At 41.6% G+C, this 23,237-nt stretch overlaps 1 protein-coding gene across 1 annotated transcript; it reads left to right on the top strand.

Annotated features, from left to right (window-relative positions):
* Positions 1–2,463: 2,463 nt before the first annotated feature.
* On the top strand, positions 2,464–7,581 carry LOC307153866 (NXPE family member 3-like; the record flags this gene model as incomplete). The annotated part of the gene is made up of 8 exons (XM_079863620.1): positions 2,464–2,574; positions 3,273–3,644; positions 3,841–4,256; positions 4,342–4,412; positions 4,530–4,755; positions 5,338–5,566; positions 6,117–6,218; positions 7,384–7,581. 8 exons carry the CDS (start codon positions 2,464–2,466, stop codon positions 7,579–7,581), a joined length of 1,725 nt encoding a protein of 574 aa, XP_079719746.1.
* Between the last annotated feature and the right edge of the window lie 15,656 nt (positions 7,582–23,237).

Genomic DNA, 23,237 nt, shown 5'->3' with positions numbered 1-23,237 from the left:
CGGGAAGGGAAGGGCGGGTGACGCGGCATCGCCGTCTCCTAAGAGAGCTAGCCGGGTGCGCAGCACGGAGTTCGAAAGGGAACTGAGGTTACGTTAGTAACTGAGTAGGCTACATTATTTCTTATTTTATTTTTTTGATATTGAAAATTGTTTTAATCAGGGGACCGGTTGGGCAAGTACTACAATTCTCTTTCACTTGTCCTTTAAAAAAACACACACACGTCACGTGTCCCGGACACCAGCGTTATGGCACCATATTGGATTCTTATTTCTGTGCCCCTGAGTATGATTTAGAATGTTCAGTGACGTCACAGAACTGCCAGATTCAAACCTGATCCAAACTGCTTTCGCGCGTTGGCTGGCGCTGAGCCAGAGACGGACGCGCTCAGCGCTTGTCATACAGTATATCACAACTAATATGCAGTGTTTTCAACCACATAATGTTTATTTTATATTTCAGACATTTAAATACACATAAGTAGGCTACTAGTAAAACAATACATTTGCAGTTTGTAAAATACACACTGATGTCTATGGAAGCGGCAAGCCACTTAGCCTACTTTCATGTATTTCGGGAGAATGTGGAATTCAGGTGCTGTAAATCCGGCTGACAGGACTCTATGAACTGCAGCGCTCATCTCGTTATAGATCAAGATAATTTGTAAAGTTTTTTTAAACGAAGAATCGGAATATCAGATAGTTGACATGGTAATAGCAATAGGGTACGTCTGTTAGTCATTGTGGCTGCGGTGTGTCACGTGACATCACGCCATGGAAACAAGGGAGTTAAAATATTTTTAACTTACGCGTGAAAGGGTTGATTTAAAAAAAAGTATATTCTAAATAAACACCAATAGCCCAAGTTTAGTAAAAAAAAATTTATTGAGACTATAAAAAATAATTCTGCATCCATTTTTAGGTGTGCCAGCTGCCACTGTGGGTGGCACCGGCACACCCTGGCACACCCGTGGCTACGCCACTGCTGTGGTGGCTCATACCAAGATTGTATTAACAAAAACTAGTTTGGACTAATAGCTTAACCTCGCAGTGCCCACTGTTTATCAGTATTTGTCATATTCTTACAATTTTTTTTTTTTGTATGTTAAGTAAAGGGGGACAGAACTTGTGTGTCAACAATTTTTGTGTAAACAAATGTATTATAATAGGCCTATATAATTCCTAAAAAGGTGGGCCGCGGCTTGATGACCATGGGGAAATGTGGGTCCCATGGCCAAACTATTCAAAACATCATTCAATGTGTGATAATCGTAAATCACAATTACAATTTCAAGGGATTAATCGATAATTATGATTTTTGTCATAATCGTGCAGTCCTACTTTATTCAAATACAATGTGAATGCATTTGACATTAATTGTCGTTTACTTGTTTGTTTATATCCATAATTAATTGATACCTGATTCCCTTTTGGCACAAGAACTTTTGGCTAAAAAGTCACTGAATCGATTTCAAGTCACTGAATCGTTTCGGATCGGATCGTTCTATCTAAATGAACCAATATCGTCCTTGAATCGTATCGACAACCACGAATCGCGATACGAATCGAATCGTTGTTAAAACGAATCGTTACACCCCTACTCCTAAGATGTCTTCACGTCCTTCATTATGTGTTCATTCTGAGAGGCAGTTGCTCTCTGCAGATGATGAAGTTATGGTATGTGACAACATCTGAAATAAACAATTGAGTTTAGAGTTACATTGTGTCTCTTCCATTTGTGCATGAAGGCCAGAATTAGCAAAAATGGACAGAATGAGCCCTTCGCCATGTTAAAAGGAAAAAGTTATATAAAGTCATGGTATAGCTTTAATGTTGTTGTTGTTTTTAATTTTTTTTTTTTTTTGTTGTTTTGTTTTTTGACTGGGTATGTTTCGGCATAAAGTCATAATTAAAAAAAAAATCTAACAATATGGATCATAAATTCCATATCTCTGTTACTTTGTGGAGAAGAGAAGATGAGTATCCTTTAACTGAACAGAGCTGCTCACACTTGCATGTATGATAAATACATGATTGTTAGGAAATGATTGTTACAATTTTTAAGAGTTATTTTTTAGACATTTTAAGAAAGAAATAATTTACCTGTTGAGATTATGTTGACAGTCTGTGTTTAGATCCAGAAAATCTGTAATGAGGAGGCTTTGACATTTACAGATTTGAAAAACAAAAAGGCGGGAATAAAGAACCATTTCAGCATTTAAAGGTTCCTTCAGGACGATACGGTACTAAATAGAACTGTTACTGCGTGTTACCTGCGAGAAATATATTAGTAGCACAACACTGCTCTACAAAGGCCAAACACAGTAACTACACCAACATTGGAACTGAGAAAAATGTTTTCAGAGTTGCTTGATTGTAGTATCAATTGGTTTGACAACCAAACCTTTCTGCCACAAAGCAAATCATAAACTTAGATACCTGATTCCACATTTGCTATCTGTAAAAATGAACTTAAGGAGACTTCTCACAAGGAAAGCTCACAATTTTGTGACACAGAGACACACACCATGGGTATCCAGCTCAACAGAAAAGACCAACCTCAATACAGTGTTGGGGGTAACGCATTAGAATTAACATGCATTATATAATCAGATTTGTTTTCTTTTTGATGTAACAAGTGCTCAATGGTGTTTTATGCCCCCAATGGCTCCTTAGAGGCAGCTAACCCTACCCTCAACCTTAAACCTACCCATCCCCTCGCTGCCTGGAAGGCGACGTTGGGGGCATAAAACACCAAAGACCGTAACAAGTAAAGTAACACATTACTTTTAAAACATATTTTCATATAAATATTTTGTTACTTTTTTCAAAGTAACGCATATCAGTTTTTTCAGTTTAATTATTTTGCTTAAACATTTTTTTTAAACTACTGAGTTAACTAGTTTCTTTTTATTATTGTTTTCAACTTTCAATAAAAATAGTTGTACAGTAGGTATAACCTGTAACGTCAAGGGATCTTTTGGATGGCATAGCTCTAGGGGTCAGAATATAATAATATTCTAAATGTGTTTTTAAAATAAAATGAAGGTGTAAGTTATATAGGCTGTTGTTGAGTGCAATATGGTGTTAAACACTTGCAAAAAAAGAGATCGAACCTCAGCCAGGTGAGAAAAAGTAACATTACTTTCCATAAAAGTAACTAAGTAACATAATTAATATTGTAATATTGCTTAAAATTAACTTTCCCCAACACTGTTGTTTTGTGATACAATGCTAACATTTAAATATAATTTGATTTCTTGGTCATCTTTCAGACTTTATGGAGATTCCTGGAGAGTGGTCATCAGATACGACAATTCCAGCCCCCCATTCCTACACGTGCTAAAGGAAAACAGATACAAACAAATTCCTCATCTACAATATCTGCTCATGACATGGGAATCAGTGAAGAGGAGTGGGAACGGCTACAGAAGGCTCTGGACTGGCCCGGTCCAGATCAAGAAATCACTCAGCTGGATCAGAGTACAAGCCCAGTCCACTCAACATTCTCTATTGTGGGACTCAAGGAGAGTTACAAAGTGGGAGAAAAGATCTCTGTTACCATCACAGCCAGAGACCACAACAAGAACCTGAAAAGATATGGAGGAGATTTTTTCAAAGCAAAGCCATTCAATTCAAAGCTGTGTGTTTGTTTTATATTATTTTATAATATTTCTTTTTATAAAAATTAAGACACTGAGTTTGATTAGCTGAGTTTCATTTGCCTGTTAATGGTTGATTTACAACATTTTATAAATTAAAGTTTTATATGCTTTAAAATTGGACTTACTAACAGACATTAGTTTTCTGCATTACACTTAACCTTCTCTGTTCTTCTTGAAGGCGAGTGTGTACGGGGAGGTTGTGGATCACTGTAATGGGACTTACTCTGTTGCTCTTCTTCTGCCCTGGGAAGGTCAGGCACAAGTTTATGTACGTCTAGAGCACTCCAGTGAGCTTGTGCAGATTCTTAAAAAATACAGGGAGTCCTCATTTCCACGCAGCCACTATAATGGCTACTTTGAAGGGCCAGGACCCAATAAAACCAGGATCATTGAAGTAGTACAATGCAATCTTAAGTGGGGTGCATATGGAAGTTGGAGTAAAGGCGACTGCTGCTGTGAGTATAAGGATATAAAAACAGGGACGGTGTGGCAGTGTGAGAGACCAAAGAAACTTTCATGTGACAAACTGGTTCATCACTCTTACGGAGGTTTGGAAAACCCATTAAATCCTTTTGAGAAGCAAATTTTCACAAAGTAAGTGGGAAAGGATTCAAAATGAATTACAGAGGAATTGTAAAAATAGAAAATCTGAAGAAGATGTTTTTTTTTCTCTCCACAGAAAATTAACAAATGTTGCTATTACTGGAGACACACAAATCATAAATGTCCTTCCCAACACTACAGGCATCGGTATGTTCATACATCAGGACCGATATAATCTAAAATCAAATGTAGTTAGTTGCAAGAGAATTAAGAATTTGCATAATTACGGCACAGTCTCTTCAGGTTAATGTTTCTTTGCTTTAGGCACAATGGAGAGATGCAGATCTGGCATGACAACACCAGTTCCTGCAGGGTTTTATCTGAAAAATGTCTGGAATTCTTTTGTGTGCAACACCCAAAAGTTCAGTTCTTCACAAATGGGAAATTGTCTTAAAAACAAGATCGTCTACTTGATGGGAGACTCTACCATAAGGCAGTGGTTTGAGTATTTAGAAAGAAAAGTTCCAGGCAAGTTATTCATACATAACAGGTGAAATATACAGAGGCCCCAAAAAGTATATGGATGCTTCATCAACAAATGCATGAACGTCTTGCCATTACACCAAAATATTAAACCAAGTGACAATTTTTTTTTTAAATACTTAAATAGGTCGCACTTTAACACTGTAATAAAATGGTTCATAAAGAATTTGTTTGCATCTAATGCAATGACATTCAGTCAGTGCATCTTTAAGGGATAGTTCACCCCAAAATAAAAAATCTGTTGAAATAAAAATGTCCTCACCCTCAAGTCATTGCAAACTTGTATGACTGGCTTTCTTTTGTGGAACACAAAAGAAGATTTTCAAACATTTGGATCACATTGACTTTCATTCTATAGACAAAGTCTGTTCAAACATTCAATATCATCTTATGTGTTCTGCAGAAAAATAAAGGCATACATGTTTGGAACAACATGAGGGTAAATGACAGAATTTAAACATTTAAATGGCCATTTATTTTGGGGGGCTGCTGTGTACAATAAGAAGCAGCTTTGCAAAGTTGTTTAAGAAATAAATAAACCAATGAGTCTAATTTAAGTTTTACTTATCTTATTTATAGACATATAAAGAATGGACCTCCACACTCCTCGTACCGGTGGACCCCTGATGGCTGTAGAATTGAAAAATAATATCATTGTTCACTGGAGGCCACACGGTGTTCCTTTGCGATTTACTAAAATGCTAATTACTGACTTGCATTATATCAGCAATGATATTGATGAAATAGCTGGTGGTCCTCATGCAGTCGTTGTCTTTACAATATTCGCCCACTTTGTTTTTCACCCAATAACATTTTACGTTAGCCTGGCAAGCCAGACCTACATCAAGATGTTAGGTCTGGCAACTCACCATAGACACGGCTCAATCCGAGGGGCGGGATAAACGGCTGTCTTTCAAATTCCCTCTGCACGCAATAGGAGCGCTTCAGCCAACCAGAGCGTTTGCCCAACAGCGGAGCTTACGTTAGTTGATAGATTCAACTTTTGAATCTGGCCGGCAAAACTACGAACACATCTTCCTTTTTTAAGAATGACTTAAGTGCCGTTCTTTGCTCTTTTCTCAAAGAAAAACTTAACTCCAAGTCCTCCAGAGTCGCGGCCAAAGCCGATTCGAAAGACTGTTCTCCAGCAGCAGCCGCCATTCTTTGTTTTCAAGTTGCAGGGAACCGTCGCAACTCTGTCATCATTATGTTAAGCCCGCCCTGCCTACTCTATACACGATGTGATTGGCCTGACCCAATTTAGGTTTTTACAGCTCCGAAAGTCAATGGAGAGTTGCTAGACTACCCTGGCTGCAAAATACATTTTGCTGCCGCTAGGGTGCGTCTAGATTTCTAGGCTAATTTTACGTGCATGAAGTGGCCAAAATCCGTCAGTCTGTTGTTGCATTGTTGAGTTGTGCACCAGAGACTACCGTCATCATCAAGTCTGGAAACACTGCAGGATTAAAGGTACAATTGCTCATTTTCCAATCCTACTCCATTTTCTATCATTTTTCTGTCTTGTATTTGTAATATGGTACATTTGTCCTGCTGTCTTTATATTTAAAGTCTAGAAACACAAATATGCATGTGCTGAGGTTACACTTCATTTTCCAATTCATGCAAAATTCCATCCCTTAAAGGTGTTTCAGTCATATCCTTTCATTAGAAATCTGTATGATTGTCTTCCATGGTTTTGCAGAATGTCTGCTCATTATTTATTTATTTTTTTACTATGAAAGTGGATGGATACCAGAGTATAAGCAAAGTAGTCCATGACTCCTCTCACTGTGAGAGAAACAGACTGAAATGTAACTATTTTTCCCATGAAAAAATGGTCACCATTCACTGGACATTCTGCTATTGTAATGAGGGGTCAGAAGCATGTGGATCCATTTGCAGATACACTTTAATAATCAAGATCAGAGTCAAACAGGCAGTGTTCAAAACAACAGTGGCAGGAATATCAGAGGCAGAGCAGAAACGTAAACGATACCGGGCAAGAGTCAGGGCAGGCAGCAAAGCAGTCAAAGTTCCAGAGAGCAAGGTCACAAGGGCAGGCGGCAGAGAATCAACAGAAGTCAAACAATCCAAGGTCATACACAGAAGAGTCACAGAATATCCAGGTAAATGCTTAGAAATGTCAGCCAGGGCAAAAACAAGACTTCGCAATCAGTATGAGTGTGAATGCTGCTTAAGTAGAGCAGATAATGGAAAACACCTGTGCAGGTGATTAGTCTCTGTACGGGGTGCATGGGAAATGGAGTCCGGGAAAGTCAATACTCAGGTGAGGGTGCCCTCCGGTGGCCATCAGAGAGAGCCACAGAGGTCTGATTCGTGACAGCTATTCTGTAAGTAACTTTTTTTGTTCAATAAAAGAGACTAATATAGAGCTCAGCATAATACATGTGGAAATATAGATTAATTAATCACCTTTTTAAAATTAACTATTCCTTGTTTTCCCCGTTAGATAGAACTACAAGGTCAAAGTTTAATGTCAGTTATAACAGGTGACAGACAAATATTTAAGTGACTTACTCAGCACTGTTTCTGGTAGAAAATACAAACAATGTAGTTTGTCTAAACCAAGTTAATATTAATGCTTATAGTATTGTACTGATCTGTTTTGTTACAGGATATTTTTCAGAGTGATTGGTATGCAATGCAGCTGAATACAGTGATGCAGGAGATGTTCCGAGATATTGATGGAGTAATCTACTTCGATGTCTGGCAGATGACGTCCTGTCACTATCTACGTGAAGATATTCACCCAGGTCCTGTTATCATTGCTAATGAAGTCGACGTGTTGCTCTCATATATCTGTCCTGCCTGACACAATAATATTTACTTTACTTTGTTATAATATACCAAGGAATGTATGTACCTTATGTACCTACAGTCAGTGCAAAATGAGCATCTGTAAGAAACTTCTGGTATACATATTGTTAAAACTTACCAAGCTTAGCACCTACCTGCTTACTGTAAACCTGTATAATCTCAAAATTAATTAAATTAAATTCATTATTTATTTATTTCTAACCTCAACCTTTGGTTCCAAAAACTGAGGTAACTTTCAGGGTGTGTAAATGGCCATAGTGGTACATTCTGTGGTTATTTATTTGTATGTTATTATAATAGTCTATATTGTGTTAGATGTTGTGTGCTGGGGCATTCCAGAAAGCAGGTTATGTGTCACGCTGGGACTTCAATGAGGACGATGAGGCAACCTTGCGTTCTGGAATACATTTTTTGTAAATAAACCGTGTTGAACTGGAATTTAATATGTCTCCCATACGGGGCAGGGCCTGGCGCAATCTCTCACCCAATTTTTTTTTTCTTTTTCACTGTTACTCCTTCATCCTAGGCAAACGTTACATCTGGAACAATTGTGACATATTCTCTGAACATAGTCAACTCCAGAGCAGGTTATGTTCCAGAGTTAGTTTACTTCTTAAGTTTATAAGAAAGAATTGTGTTTCTTATTTTACCTAAAAAATCATAAAACCAACATTTTCTCATCTCACACGTCATGGATCTACAGTATGTGTGTGTTTCCCGGAGGACTCTTAAATTGAAGTGTTCTTAAATTATATTTGTAAAGCAGACTGTTTTTTAGTTTAGTCAATCTTTGTCATGTCTGTCTCGGGGTCCGTTCTTTCTACCTCGCTTAATACATATGAGATGATTTGACAAATGGCAGATCTTCTAATCGTGACAACTGATCTCTGGCTTATTTGGTTCTTCAAACGAATTTGCAGATTTGATTAAAATATCTGGATTAAGTTATGTGAGATTACTATGTGTTCTTGTGTTCGTTGGAAAGGACCGATATATCGATACTCAAAACCATGATCAGCAATGCAGTGATTGGCAGGGGACAAGACAGAAAAGTAATGACAATCATATTAAAAAAGAACATCACACACCTGACGAAAAACTTGAATTTCTGGACCTTTATAAGGAAACAGCCAAGCGACCAAAACAGCATAAAAGTTATAATGGATAAATTAAATGTACTGTTGGTTACATGATTCCCAATTATTTAATGATTTATTTGTACAGCCTTTACAGAGAAACCACAATTGTCCTCTACACTAGTAAAGGACCAGGTCTTCATTTCTGTGAAATAATATGGAAAGAAAAATTAAGTTGGGTAGAGAGGATGCCTTCAAATTATAAATCATACAGATATATTATCTAATGGCTGAAAAAATTGATAACACTGACTATATTAGAGTTCAGTAGTGTTAAGACTATTTTGAGGCTGTTTTGTGAAACTTCCCAGTCTCACGCCCCTCCCTCCATCTGAGAACACAGCAAGCAGCTTAACTGCTGGTCAAAGACATATGAAAGGTCTTCACACCTGACAGCCGTCAGTGTTTCAGCTGTGTATGTCCATGAAATTTCATGGATTCCTGTATATGTCTGTGTACGCCAAGTATCTGGGTATTTCTGGAAATGTACTGTTCTACGTAACTTGGCTCAGGTATTTTCCGCATTCATCCGGGATACCTGAAATTACACAACAGATTATGACGGACAGCATTATGATCCTGACCATCCATCCCTGGCCACCAATAGAGATCACAAAGGTATTGTTTGGTTCTCACCTCTCTATGATGTACTTCATGCGCTATGGAGACCAGCACAGATTGAAGAGCAGCAAGTGCAATCAGCCACAAGCCTCAGAAGATGTCCTTAACAGACAGTTCCAGTCGCAGTTTATAGTACGGCAACACCTCTAGTCCCTTGGATGAAGGAGGCCAACCATTAGAAATCTGTATATGACGTTTGGTTAGAGCAGGGCAAGAAGCACATGCAGCATCAACATCAGCAACAGACAGAGAATTACAGGTGGCAATTTGAAAAGCAACACACTCCTCATCAACATCATCAACAGGAGCTGGAGCAACAGCATTATCTGCAATCTGATAATCAGCAGGGGCATTGAGAACCTGTGCGGTATGCCACATCATAATTAAATGGCATGAGACATGCTGACTACCTTGCTACACAACATTCCAGCACGACCAACACCCTTAGTGGTGCAGGGTTGTCAGTGCCTGATGATATGACGACTGAACCAGCGATATCAATCATTCGTGAATGAATCATTCTTTTGGTTTGATTCTTTCTAAACGCGCTTGCATAACGGTCTAAAACTATTCAGATTCATTCGGACTGCTCTGTCACTGAATCATCTGAAGCGGTTTCTCGGTCAGTACAGTAACAACAAATAGCGCTGTTTTCAGTTGTTTCACTAGTTGTTTCAACACGGCCCAGCACATAGTTGCGTTTACTCCCGGTCCCGGACACTATTATTAAACAGTGTTGTGACAACCAGTGGGAAGCGTTTCAATTTGACACACACCTCTCTGTTACAAACCACAAATCACTCGATGGTTTAACTAGTATTAAATCGGATGAAACATCCTCAACATTCCCAACAAGACTGATGAGGAAAGCAGGAGAAACATTGTGTCATGAACGAAATTAGAAGACTTTAAATCCCCTAATCACCACCCTTACAAACATGTACCATGAATATACTGTAGTAATTTACCCTGGGTTGGACAGAAATGTGCAATATTTATATTGAATACTATGTTATAGTGATTTATATTGCATTAGATTTATTAGGTGGGTAGAGGAATATATAATTACTTTTTGTTATGAAATTATGTCAGTTTCTTTGTAAAGGTGCGTATAGTTTTTAACCTGTGTTTAGATATTTTTTATACAGTGGGAGTGAGTAGCCTGTGGTTATCGAGTCTCACTGTCAGAATATTTTCATTTAAGCATAATAATTATAAATAAAATAATTATTATTTCTCACCAATAGCTATGAGTTTGTATAATTCATTTATTTGTTCCAAGGAAAATAGTTGTACACAGCTGTGAATTAAGTTTTTATTTATTATGGTTTTATATATCTACTTTATATATCTATCATACTTTTTTTAGGTTTACTTTAACTTATTTATTGAAACTGTTATGTTTCAATAAATAAGCTAAACCCCCAAACCAACCCACCGGCCCACCTCAGCTTTTCGATTTGATAATCCGTCCTTCAAATGAAGCTAGTTGAATAACCCTGTAGTAGGCTATAGCCTACATCCCCAATAAGGTGCGAGTTTGGTCTTTTATATCACTGTAGGCTATTAGTCCATTAAGCTACTTTAGCATCCAATGGCAGGGGAATCCTGGAGAATGAAATATTGAGGGAACCCCCAGTTCTGTAGCACATATAAAGTTAAGGAAACTAAACAACCGAGAGAAATATATGCCTACTACCTCAGATTTAACACTTGATCTGTACGTCAGCATCGGGGAATAACGTACTCGGTTACCTAACGTAACCTCTGTTCTCTCTAGAGAGGGAACGAGTATTGCGTAAGTTTAGCTTACGCTACGGGTAAAGTCATCTTTTCTCGAGATATGAAGCCAAAAATTATCCTTAATTTTTATATCTTGTCAACGCAGTGCAGCAGCAAGCAGACCTAGAGCAGGCATTCTAGCGTGCTCATTGGCTGCCCTGCGGCAACTGCAGCAGCCTATCGCTGAGCCCTTGGCGTGACGTCGCGCCCAATGAGCGCGCTTGGCGCGCTTACGCGTCACGGCCCGTCAGAAGGGGCGTGGCTTAACGCATAAATATGGGCTGAGAGGCTGCTTTCACTGGTTTTTGTCGCTTGAAGTGAGTGAGCTCGAGGCGCGAGCACGGCGGGTTCCTCTCTAGAGAGAACAGAGGTTACGTTAGGTAACCGAGTACGTTCTCTTACGAGAGGTTCTCTCGTATTGCGTAAGTTTAGCTTACGCTACGGGAACTCCCTTGTCAATGCTGTGCGCGCCCAGCATCCACTGAATGAGTCCCAGGGAAAGCCCGGGGAACACAAGAGTGTGAGCCAGGCGGCCAATAGGATGGCTTAGCGCAAGTACATAAGCACACAGTAGGGCGCTCAGAGCGGCGCGGCCGGTCTGTACTGACAAACCCCTGTATAGTGCAGCTCAACCAGGAGAGCTAAATCAGACAGCAGTAGCCCGCGCACAGAAAGTGGGCCGGTCTACGCGTGACTTAGACTGATAAAAGTTTAGCCTGCAGGGCGGGAACTTCCAGATTGTAAAATCTAACAAGTGTAGAGGGGGAGGCCCAGCCCGCCACTGTACAAATGTCATGAATGGAAATTCCGCTAGACCAAGCCCACGACGAGGCCATGCCTCTAGTGGAGTGAGCTCTGATGCCCAGTGGGCACTGCAGGTCTTTAGACGCATAAGCAGCTGCAATAGCGTCCACTATCCATCTGGACAGACTGTGTTTCGAGGCGGCGAGACCCTTGGTGCACCCACCAAACGAAACGAAAAGCTGCTCCGAGCGCCTGACGGCGGCGGAGCGCGTAATGTAATTTCTCAGCACTCTGACAGGGCAGAGGAGATTACTGTCAATCTCGCTGCCGGTTGCCGGCAAAGCTGAGAGGGAAATGACCTGTGCTCTGAAGGGTGTGCCCAAAGTTTTGGGGACATAACCGTGCCTCGGTTTGAGAATGACTTTTGAGTCATTAGGTCCGAACTCGAGGCATGCGGCGTTAACTGATAACGCATGAAGGTCACCCACACGTTTGCCTGAAGACAGAGCTATCAGAAAAACGGTTTTGAGCGTGAGGTATTTCATATCCACAGTTTCCATGGGTTTAAAGGGATGCGCTTTCATGGTCTCTAAGACCAGGGAAAGATCCCAAATAGGAACCGAGGGGGGGTCGCGGGGGGTTCATTCTCTTAGCTCCTCTAAGGAAGCGGATGATGAACTCGTTCCTCCCTAATGCGCGGCCCAGCGCCGAGTCGGTGAAAGCTGAGATGGCCGCAACATATATTTTGAGCGTGGAGGGGGACCTGCCCATGTCCAGCAGCTCTTGGAGGAAGCAAAGTACCTGCGACACCCCACATGTTTTGTGGGTCCAGCCCTTTGGCGGTGCACCATTTAGTAAACACAGACCATTTAGACGTGTAGAGCCGTTTCGTGGAGGGAGCTCTAGACTGTGTGATCGTGTTCACAACCCCTATTGGCAAGTCAACGGGTATCCGTTGACAATCCATGCATCCAGAGACCATCGCTCTGGATGAGGATGCCAGATCGAGCCTTGGGCTTGAGAGAGAAGGTCTCTTCTCACCGGTATCGGCCAGGGGGCTGTGTCCGCCAGCCGTATTAAATCTGTGAACCACGTATGATTCTCCCAGTACGGGGCTAGGAGGAGCACCCTGATTCTCTCGATGACTTGTGGCAGCAGAGAGACCGGGGGAAAAGCGTATAGCGGGCCGCTGGGCCAGGTCTAGGCCAGCGCGTCCTCACTCTTTGAAAAGATCCTTGGGCAGTGAGCGTTGTCTTTTGACGCAAGAGGTCTACTTTCGCTTTGCCGAAAAGGCGCCACAGTGACTGGACTGTTTGGGGATGTAAGGACCACTCCCCCGAGGGAACGTTGTCTCTGGACAGTCTGTCTGGACCTTCGTTCAGGCGACCCGGCACGTGCGCGGCTCTCAGCGAGCGCAGTGAGTGCTGAGCCCACACAAGGAGGCGTCCCGCCAGGGTGCAAAGTGTTTTGGATCTGACACCTCCTTGACGGTTCACATAGGCCACCACTGACATATTGTCCGTACGGACTAGTACATGGTGACCCTGTAGGTATGGGAGGAAGTGCTTGAGCGCGTTCTCGACCGCCAGCATCTCTAGACAGTTTATATGAAGGCGACTCTCCTGGTCTGACCAGAGGCCATAGACCGGTCTGCCCTCGAAGAGCGCTCCCCAACCTAGGTTGGACGCGTCTGTCGAGACAACTTTCCGGTGCGAGACAACTCCCATCGTCACTCCTGTGCGATACCATTCGGCTGCCAGCCAGGGCTGCAGGGCTGAAACACATCCATGATTCACCCTGACTCTCAGGCCGCCGGCCGTCCAGGCTCGGCGGGGCACTCGCGCTTTCAGCCAGCGTTGAAGCGGGCGCATGCGCAGTAAGCCCAGCTGGAGCACCGCTGCAGCTGAAGCCATATGCCCCAGGATTCGCTGGAATATCCTCAGCGGAGCCTGATTGCTCGTCTGGACAGACGCGGCGAGATGTCGAATGCGGCGCGCGCGCTGCTCTGACAATCTGGCCGTCATAGCCACCGAGTCCAATTCTATTCCGAGAAAGGAAATTGACTGACGGGGCAGTAATGAGCTCTTGGTCCAGTTGACCGAGAGACCCAGGTTTTCCAGATGGCTGAGAAGCGCTGTTCTGTGAGACAAAAGCTCCGTCTCTGACTGCGCCAGAATCAGCCAGTCGTCCAGATAGTTCAGTATCCGCATTCCCTGTCTTTTCAGGGGAGCGAGAGCCGCATCCATGCACTTCGTAAATGTACGGGGTGCCAAAGATAGACCGAACGGCAGGACGGTGTACTGATATACCCGACCATCGAAGGCGAATCTCAAGAATGGCCTGTGACGGGGTATTATCTGGATCTGGAAATATGCGTCTTTCAGATCGAGAGAGATAAACCAGTCTCCCGGGCGTATTTGCGCGAGGATTTGTCTGGTTGTAATCATTTTGAACGGCCATCTCATGAGAGCTTTGTTCAAATGTCTCAGATCTAAAATAAGTCTTAGCGCTCCGTCCTTCTTGGGTACGAGGAAATAGCGGCTGTAAAAGCCCGTCTCGCTCAGAGAAGGATGCATCTGTTCTATAGCCCCCTTGTGCAGCAGCTTTGCTATTTCTGCTTGAAGCAGATGCGCCACTTCTGTGTTCACTCTCGTCTCGGTCCGTGCTAAAAGCGCGGGGGACGGCGAGCGAATTGAAGCAAATAGCCGTGCATTATAGTATTCAGCACCCATGCTGACACGCCCTGGATAGCTTGCCATGCTTTTGCATACATCGCTAGGGGTCGAATGGTCTCTGGGTTCAGATCACCGCGCTGCGCGGGATGAGGAACCTATATCAGAGAAGATGGGGCGGCGCACGCGCCGCCGGTGCTCGAATACGGGAGCTCGCAGACAGTGGTGACCGGCTCTACAGCACATAACGGCTCGATCGCTGTGGACGGAGCACATTTTGTTGCTATAACCCCGTGGCGCGAGAGCGGCGTGGGGTTTACCGTGTTTGTCAGTAAGAGCGCGTGCTCGTGAGCGGACACAGGACTTACATTCACAACACGGCCAGTGTTTGGGAGCTTTAGAGGGGCTGCAACCCGGAATAACTGTGTGACAGAGCGGGCAGTGGGTAGGTGTGGGCACAGAATCGTGGGCACATTTTCTACACTCAGCACTCGAGCGGCGCGTGCCCGCTTTAAGAGAGTGCGCTCTGTGAGCGTTACCAGGGAGACCGTGGTTTTGTGTAGTTGTGAGCACATGGGGGTGGGCACATTTTCTACACTCGTGACACCTTCGGCGTGAGCCGGATAACCAGACATTATACTCCTGAGATTTCACTGGTCGCTGTAAAGATTGTGTTTGGCTGCAGGCGAACGGGTTGTACAACGCGCTTGTTGGCTGCAAAATACCCATCTGCAGATGCCTTTTAAAGGAGACCGGCAGAGCGAAATGCTTTGATGGCTCATGTGTTTAGACGCTCATAAATACTCAAGCACCGTCCTGTGAGCGAGAGGGTGCGAGATGCGGGTTTGCTTTCTGTATGTAAGAAGGCTGGCCGCGAGCTCGGAGAAGCAAACAGAAAAAAATGTCTATCTGCTGCCAGAGCCAGATTTGAACACGGGTCTCTGGCGCGAGAGCCTCATGTTCTGCCACTGAGCCACCGGGGTACACATAAGCTTCCAGTTAGTGCGAGCATATGACAGAGCGTCGTGCTTGTGTCGGCATTTGTTTGCAGGCGTGCGTGCATTAAAACAGGCTCGTTTACTGCAGTATTAGTATTTCCAGCCGCCTGAACTTAGAGGGGACTGAGAAATATGAGAGGATTGGAGGTTAGTCCGGCCTAGGCGGGACGAAAACACTCTCTCTTCCTCTTTTCGCCGGTGCTCGTGACGTCCGCTCTGATATCCCTTGAGAACGGCGCAGTTGCGCAGCTCGAACAAAGGGAGAGAGAGCGGGAAGATGTCGTCATGTGCTGCGACATCGTTTGTTTGCAGCCGTGCGTGTATTAAAAACAGGCTCGTTTACTGCAATATAGATATTTCCAGTCGCCTGAGCAAGGAGGGGACTGAGAAATGTGTGAGAAATGGATGCGGGTCCGGTCTCGCGGAACCAGACACTCTTTTCTCCTTTCGCCGGTGAGTGACGCGCGCGAACGAGACGCGGGGTAGCTTTCTTATAACGTAAAGGAAGCTAGCCCGTGACCGTCCACTTCTGACATCCCTTGTGAGCAGGGCGCTTGATTCAACGGCGGCTTCCTCAGAGTCCAGCGATGCGGAGAGCTTCGCTGAAGAGACAAAAATCAGTGAAAGCAGCCTCTCAGCCCATATTTATGCGTTAAGCCACGCCCCTTCTGACGGGCCGTGACGCGTAAGCGCGCCGAGCGCGCTCATTGGGCGTGACGTCACGCCAAGGGCTCAGTGATAGGCTGCTGCAGTTGCCGCAGGGCAGCCAATGAGCACGCTAGAATGCCTGCTCTAGGTCTGCTTGCTGCTGCACTGCGTTGACAAGATATAAAAATTAAGGATAATTTTTGGCTTCATATCTCGAGAAAAGATGACTTTACCCGTAGCGTAAGCTAAACTTACGCAATACGAGAGAACCTCTCGTAAGAGAACGTTATAATCTAGTTCACGGTAGAGAAAGCTGCTTACATGTGCAAAACTAACTGTGAAGACTTAAATGTAAACACAGCTTTTATGTCTTTATCAGCTTTTCCATATAGCTACTACTGGTCCTGATAAACATACTGACCGCTTGCTCCATTTCGGTAAATCCGTTTTTATGAATGAATGACTCTCTCACCCGTTGCTCTGGTCTTCGTCAACATCCGCTTGCACCTCCTGGTGAGGTCGACTAACAGCTATGGAGATTATTAGTCGGTAATCTACTGTAGTGATAGTGTAGTTGTAGATGTGAGTACCGAAACTAACCACTAGGTGTCAGTAGCATTACACTTACCTGTAGAGTACGCAGACTGAGAGTCAGAGTAGTTCTGTTGCTGTTCGTGCTCGCGACCTGAAAGAGAATAAAATATTAATTTGTTACAAAACTGGTTCTTGACTGGATCTAGATGTCAAATGTTGAATGTGCTGTCGAATTTGAACCACTGAATTTGTGGAAGCGAATTTGTAAGGCGAAATAAAATGGACTGAAAATTGCCTGTTGAACATTATAGGTTGGATTTTAAACAGAATGAACATTTTGGAAGTGAAATCTGAAAGGTGAATGTGAATTATTAATAATGAAAATATGTGTGAAATATTTTGAATTGAAATATTCACATCTTAAATATTCCATGTTGAATTTCAGCCCATACAAATGCAAGCCCTAAAAATACAAAGCATTAAAATGCAAGCACGGTTAATGCAATGCATATTTTTTTCAATTAGTGCAATACAACAAGCTTTTTTGTTTAAAAAACATTTGTCATTATTTTACTTCCATAGTTGTGCATTTTAATAAAAAAAAAAAAACGCGCCTTCACAGAGTGGTCCAGGATACGATTTTCTGCTATTAATAATTTAAATTCCACGGGTAACTTCGGATGCAATACATTGTGTTGCAACACAACACAACACAACACAACATTCAGGCCTGATAGCGCTCCGGCGCCACGCCGGATTTCTGGCGTACAGACGTGTCTGTGAAAAAAATAAAAAATAAATCAGGTTCGCGTTCGCGTGATCTGACAATTCCCAAGATCTGAGAGGCGCTTTCACTAAACCACACCAGTAAGCCTACTTCAGCCAATCGGTAATAGGGTAGGGGCTGGTCTTGGGTTTTGGCCAATCAGATTGATTCAGCAGTCACTCCATGTGTGAATTTGTTTTGTGTTTCACATACACTACGAATGTGTTTCCCACACTGGCAGCGCGAAACATAGCCAAAGTCACGGAGTCATGCAACTTTATGAAGCCAGGGGAAGACACCAAACTTGTCGATAAAGGCATAAAGAATAAATGGTCTTAGATAGAGGAGGTGGGTAGAGACGAAAAGCCCTTTGGAAGCTGGTGTCAAAAACTCCGGCAACCAGGAGCATGTTTCTGCACTTTGTGCGCCAGGAAAATATTATATGGAACTAGCGGGAAAAAAGAGACCCTAGTCATCAAGCAGCTGTCCGAGCAATTCAACACACCTCACGTTTGCAGGGTTCCCGCGGGGTCTTAAAAAGTCTAAAATTCTGAACTTTAAATTTAAGGCCAATTAAACTTAAAACGTCTTAAAACCGGCCAGATTTTCATCCGTGGTCTTAAATTTCATTTAGTCAGGTCTTAAAAAGGTTTTACCCTCATTCATTTCCAGAAACGCTGGCCGCAGAAAGTTACGAAGTAGCAAAAAAGTATCGAGTTGTAGCGAGCAGGGATCTCCAACACGTCGCTAGCGAGCTCCAGTAGCTCGTGGCCTGATTTGAGGTAGCTCGCCAACAGGCTGTTCACATATCGCGTCTTTTGCGCGCTCAAGTTCATTCAAATGTAGGCGAGCGGTAAGCGCGCTCATAATTGAAGCGACGCGCTTGTTTTTTTTCCAGGCGTTTTTCAGTGGTGGAAATCCATTAGCCACTAAAACTTTTTTGTCATTGTGGAGAGCCATATATCTATGGTGGAGAGCACGGTGCATGGTTGCATAGCAACGACAGACGCCACGGGAAAATCGGACCTAATTTTACTATTAAAGGTGTCATTGCATGGATTATTTTATTATTTTAGAATGTTTCCTGGGGTGCCCTTATAATGTTAGTATGTTTTTTTAGATTAAAATTTGTTATAATTTTGAAATAAAAGGCATTTTTCCTAGCCTGATTTTAGCCTCTGATTTGAACGCTCTGTTTGAAGGGGCGTGTCTGTGTGAGACTTCAGTGTAAACGCCCACTGCTGTGATTGGCTGCTGTGAGACTTCAGTGTAAGCCTGTTGATCACATGAATGAATATCTTATCATTGCAACGCAGTTTCTGTACCCTCACTAATGATTTCACCAATGCAAACATGATGTACATACAGTAAGAGCTTCGTTGTGCAGTGTAACAGCATCATTGATTTCATAACGAGTTTTGGCAAGTGTCCAGATAAACTCGCACTGTGTGATTGACAGCTTGGGCGACTGGAAAGGGATTGTTCTTTGATCGCTATCTGTATATTAATCACAGTTTAAGTAAGATTATTTTCATCCTACTAAGAGAAACGACATGAAGTTGATTGTTTAGTCACTGGCTTGATTTACTGATGCATAAACAATATTAAACGACTTTGAGAGAAAGATTATCTGTCTGAACTTGAACAATTACACATCACAAATTCACATAACCCACAGGCAGGGGCGTAGCCATCATTTCAAAAGTGAGGGGGACAGAATGCCAAGCGTTATACCAGTTTTTTTTTTTTTTTTTTTTTGCACACCTTTGTTGACAGGTTTTTGCTTAATATGCTATTTTTGTTTAAAGCAATAAAACAGAAAGAAAGAAAGCAGGGGCGATTCTAGGATTTTCATTTTAGGGGGGCTCAGCCCCCAATGAGGGTATGATGTTAAAAAAAAAAAAATTAGTTTATGATCTAATGGTCATTATTAAGTAGTTTCATTCATTCATCCAGTAACATGCATATGGCAGGGTTTTATAATGACTGAGGTCCCAAAGGTATTGGGTATTTAGGGGTGTTCGGGGGCATGCTCCCCCGAGAAAATTTTTATTTCTCTTATCTACATATGTGCATTTTAAGATGTTTTGAAGGCCAAAAAAATTGGATAACAACAGCTTAAGCATGGTGCTGAAGTACCCCTAAAAAAGAGCTAGCCTTGCCCATGAAAGAAAGAAATACAGATGTTCTGTACTTTATACTGCACATAGCCTAGTATTGTATATTGTACAATATTGTTTATGTTTACATATTTCAAATTGTTTTTTTTTTTTTTTGTATAGGCTACGTCAAACTTCAAGCTTTTAAAACTACTTCAAACTTTCAGGTTAGGCTTTTTCAAAACAACTTATAGTTTGTCTACAAAATTTTTTATCTAACAATTGTAAAGTGTTAACAAATTATATATGGTAAACATCATGTAGGCTAGTGTGATGTGGAGTGCCCGTGTGAGCCACTGGAGGGCACTCTCTCCCTGCATTGTTTCACCATGGACTCATTATGTTTAACTATGTTTCAGTGGTGTTTGATTATGGGTCATTGAGTTCCTTATATAAGTCTGAGTGATCTCTGTGTCCGGTGCGAAGTCTTGTTACACTGTAAGCGTACATCTCTGAGCTTTGTTTCCTGTTTTAGTATTCTGTGTTTCTCTGGACTTTTGACCCTTGCCTGCTTTCTGGACTGTTCATGAATCTGTGCTGCCTGCCTCGACCTAAGCCTGTTTTCACTACGAGTTACTGGATTGCCCCTTGTTTAACTGTATGCCGGAGTTTATGTCTGCTTGTGTTTGATGCTGAAATAAAGTGCTGCATATGGATCCGACCGCCTCTGTCCGTACGTTACAGCTAGGCTACACGTTACAACGCTGCCTGATTCAAGCAGATATAGTGGCTGAATGCATGAAAATCCAAATTCAGCATTAACAATCACCATCTTTATTCTAATTTGAAGGGTGTTGATTACATATCTGTGAAAATAAAAGACATTACGAATAAAAAAAGACTGAAAATAAGCGCACGTTTGTGCGGGTACTAGAGAATATTTTCAATTTCCAACAAAACTTGTTAATTATTCAGCTCGAGAAATAGGCAGAGTTATTCATCAATGTGCAACACAATTCGGATACCACATGACAACTTACAGTGATTTTTCGGAAAAAGGGAGTGAACAGTTTTTTTGCCGTTTTGAACTCATTGAGACCTCTATGAAAATTATGGATCCAGCGCGGGTGCGAGCATGGGCGTGTCGTGACGCAAGAGCGACTGATTACCATGGAAACTCATCTTGACTCTTTGAATTTTAAATCTGGATGTACATTGGACCGCGAAAACCTCAACTTGTCGTGAACACACTTGTCCTATACGAAAAACTGCGGGGGACGAATTTACATTTTATAAAAAGTGGGGGGGACGCGTCCCCCGCGTAATCTACGCCCATGCCCACTGGTTCTTCAGAGGCTCGGATGAAGGAACTAAAAAAATACTTGTGTTAATTTGTACATCCAAACACTGAGCAACTGCCATGCTTCGCTCGTTTGCAAGCCATGAAGTCTCTCGAAGAAAAATTATTCGGACGATGATTCGGCTGCGCAGTTCTGCCTGACCTTGAACATGGGCTGGCATATGCAAATTTTTGGAGGCATACATATTAATGATCCCGACTGTTGCGTCACAGTCGGTGTTATGTGGAGATTCGCCTATTTTTCAGGGGTGTTTTTCAAAAACGAGATTTAAATAAGAAGGAGAAAACAATGGTGTTTGAGACTCACTGTATGTCATGTCCATGTACTGAACTCTTGTTATTTAACTATGCCAAGATAAATTCAATTTCAAATTCTAGGGCACCTTTAATAATAAAAGATAAGCTAAAGTGCATTGTAAATGTCAGTAATTTATCTTTTTTTGACTCATTCTTTTTATAAATAATCATTTAAAGTCTGAAATATGTGAGGTTTATCTTTTTATAAAAAACTTTTTTGTCAAAACTTTTTGAACTTGTACAAAAGTGCAAGACACTTTTAAAATCTGGCTATCATTTTTAATGGTATTATTTTAATGTTTATGTAAACAAAAAGTGCATATTGATGCTAATTTTATTTGTTATTTGCTGGTTTTCGACATAAAACTTGGTGAATTGATTTCAGTGTGTAGTATTAGTACTTTTTGAACAGGATTCTGTGATAACCGTGATATTTTTTGTCACTATAATCATGAAATGAAATGTTCATGCCATTTCATCTCTAGTTATGATCAACTAAAATCAACTAATTATGTGTTTTTTACAGTATAATATGCAAAGTACAATTTTCTATAAAAAAAAAATTAAATCTGATTCTGTTCTTTTCTCTGACACGCGTTGTTGGGTGTGGAAGGTTACTAATGTGATTGCTTTATCTCTAAATTAAATTAATGCTTTTTCAATTACTGAATTCATTGAAATAAAATGAATTCTTTGATTTGAATATTTTTTTGGCAATGCGTCGTGTAGGTCTTAAATTTCAATCTTTATGGTCTTAAAATGTCTTAAAAAGGTCTTAAATTTGACTTACTGAAACCTTGTGGGCTTGTATTGGGGTTTGTATTGGGTTTGTTCATCTCATGTCTGAATGATGTCCATTTCTATCCACAAAAGTCACCAGAATCTATCATTTAAGGGACTATTTATCAAAATGTTCTCCTAGGGGAGCACACCCCTGGATCCCGCTTGACAATTATGTTGATCTGGGCATATATCTTGGCTTAGGGGCCCGCTTATTTCCCAGGAAATAAAGTTCAGGCTCAGGATTTTTTTCTACTATCACCCCTGAACACTGCTTTATAATGTTTGGAATAAATTGCTGTTTATTACTGCTTACTGCTATACTGTTTTTAAAAGGGTCCTATTGTGTCCTTTTACAAAGTCTTGATGTTGTTTCTGTTAGTGGTTTCAGATTTACATAAAAGGTGTATTCAATGTGCATGTATAAAGTTAGGTTAAAGCGTAATGTGGAAAAATGTGCTTGGAGATAACCTAAACTGTCAGAGGCCTGTCATTTAAAATACAAACTAAAGAAAGGGGAAATTCAAATACATTTCTTAATTGACAACTAAAGCACACAGGTGGCATGATAATGTTACAACCAAACAAGAAATGCAGGTCTGGCATGACAACACATGTCTTTTTAGCAAGTTATGGTGTTGAGAATTTGGTGTCCATTGTTGTTATGGATTTTGGAACACTGGAAACATCCCAATCTCAAAAACGTGTGGGCATAGGCAAAAAAATAAAACACTTACAATAACCTGCTTGCATAAGTGTGCATAATAGAGCATGTTCACGATCACATTCAAATTCCTACTGTAAAATAATATCCACCGGTCATCATTTAAAGTGCCCCAATTATGCTATTTAAAAGTTTCCTAATGTTGTTTTGGAGTCTCCTACAACAGGTTTACATGCATCAAGGGTAAAAAAAACTGTTTAATTTCCTCATAATACATTTGCACATCACCACATTTTTCAATGATTCTCAAATGACTCGTGAGATCTAAATCCCTCCTTTCCGCGAGCTACTCTGCTCTGATTGGCCAGACAGCTCAGTCTTTTGTGATTGTGTCCTGAGGCTTCCTTAACCCTTGTGTTATGTTGCGGGTCAATTTGACCCGTTTAGATTTTCTAGTGGTTGGAAATATTGGTTAACCTATGTTTTTTTTCTTGATATTTTGTGACTTTTTCTCATTTATCATCATGAACATGCATGCAAAGTTTCAACA

This window comes from Squalius cephalus (assembly GCF_949319135.1).
Source record: "Squalius cephalus genome assembly, chromosome: 25".
Lineage (NCBI taxonomy): Eukaryota > Metazoa > Chordata > Actinopteri > Cypriniformes > Leuciscidae > Squalius > Squalius cephalus.
The sequence above is the reverse complement of the archived record's forward strand: the minus strand, read 5'-3'. Positions and strand labels throughout refer to the sequence as shown.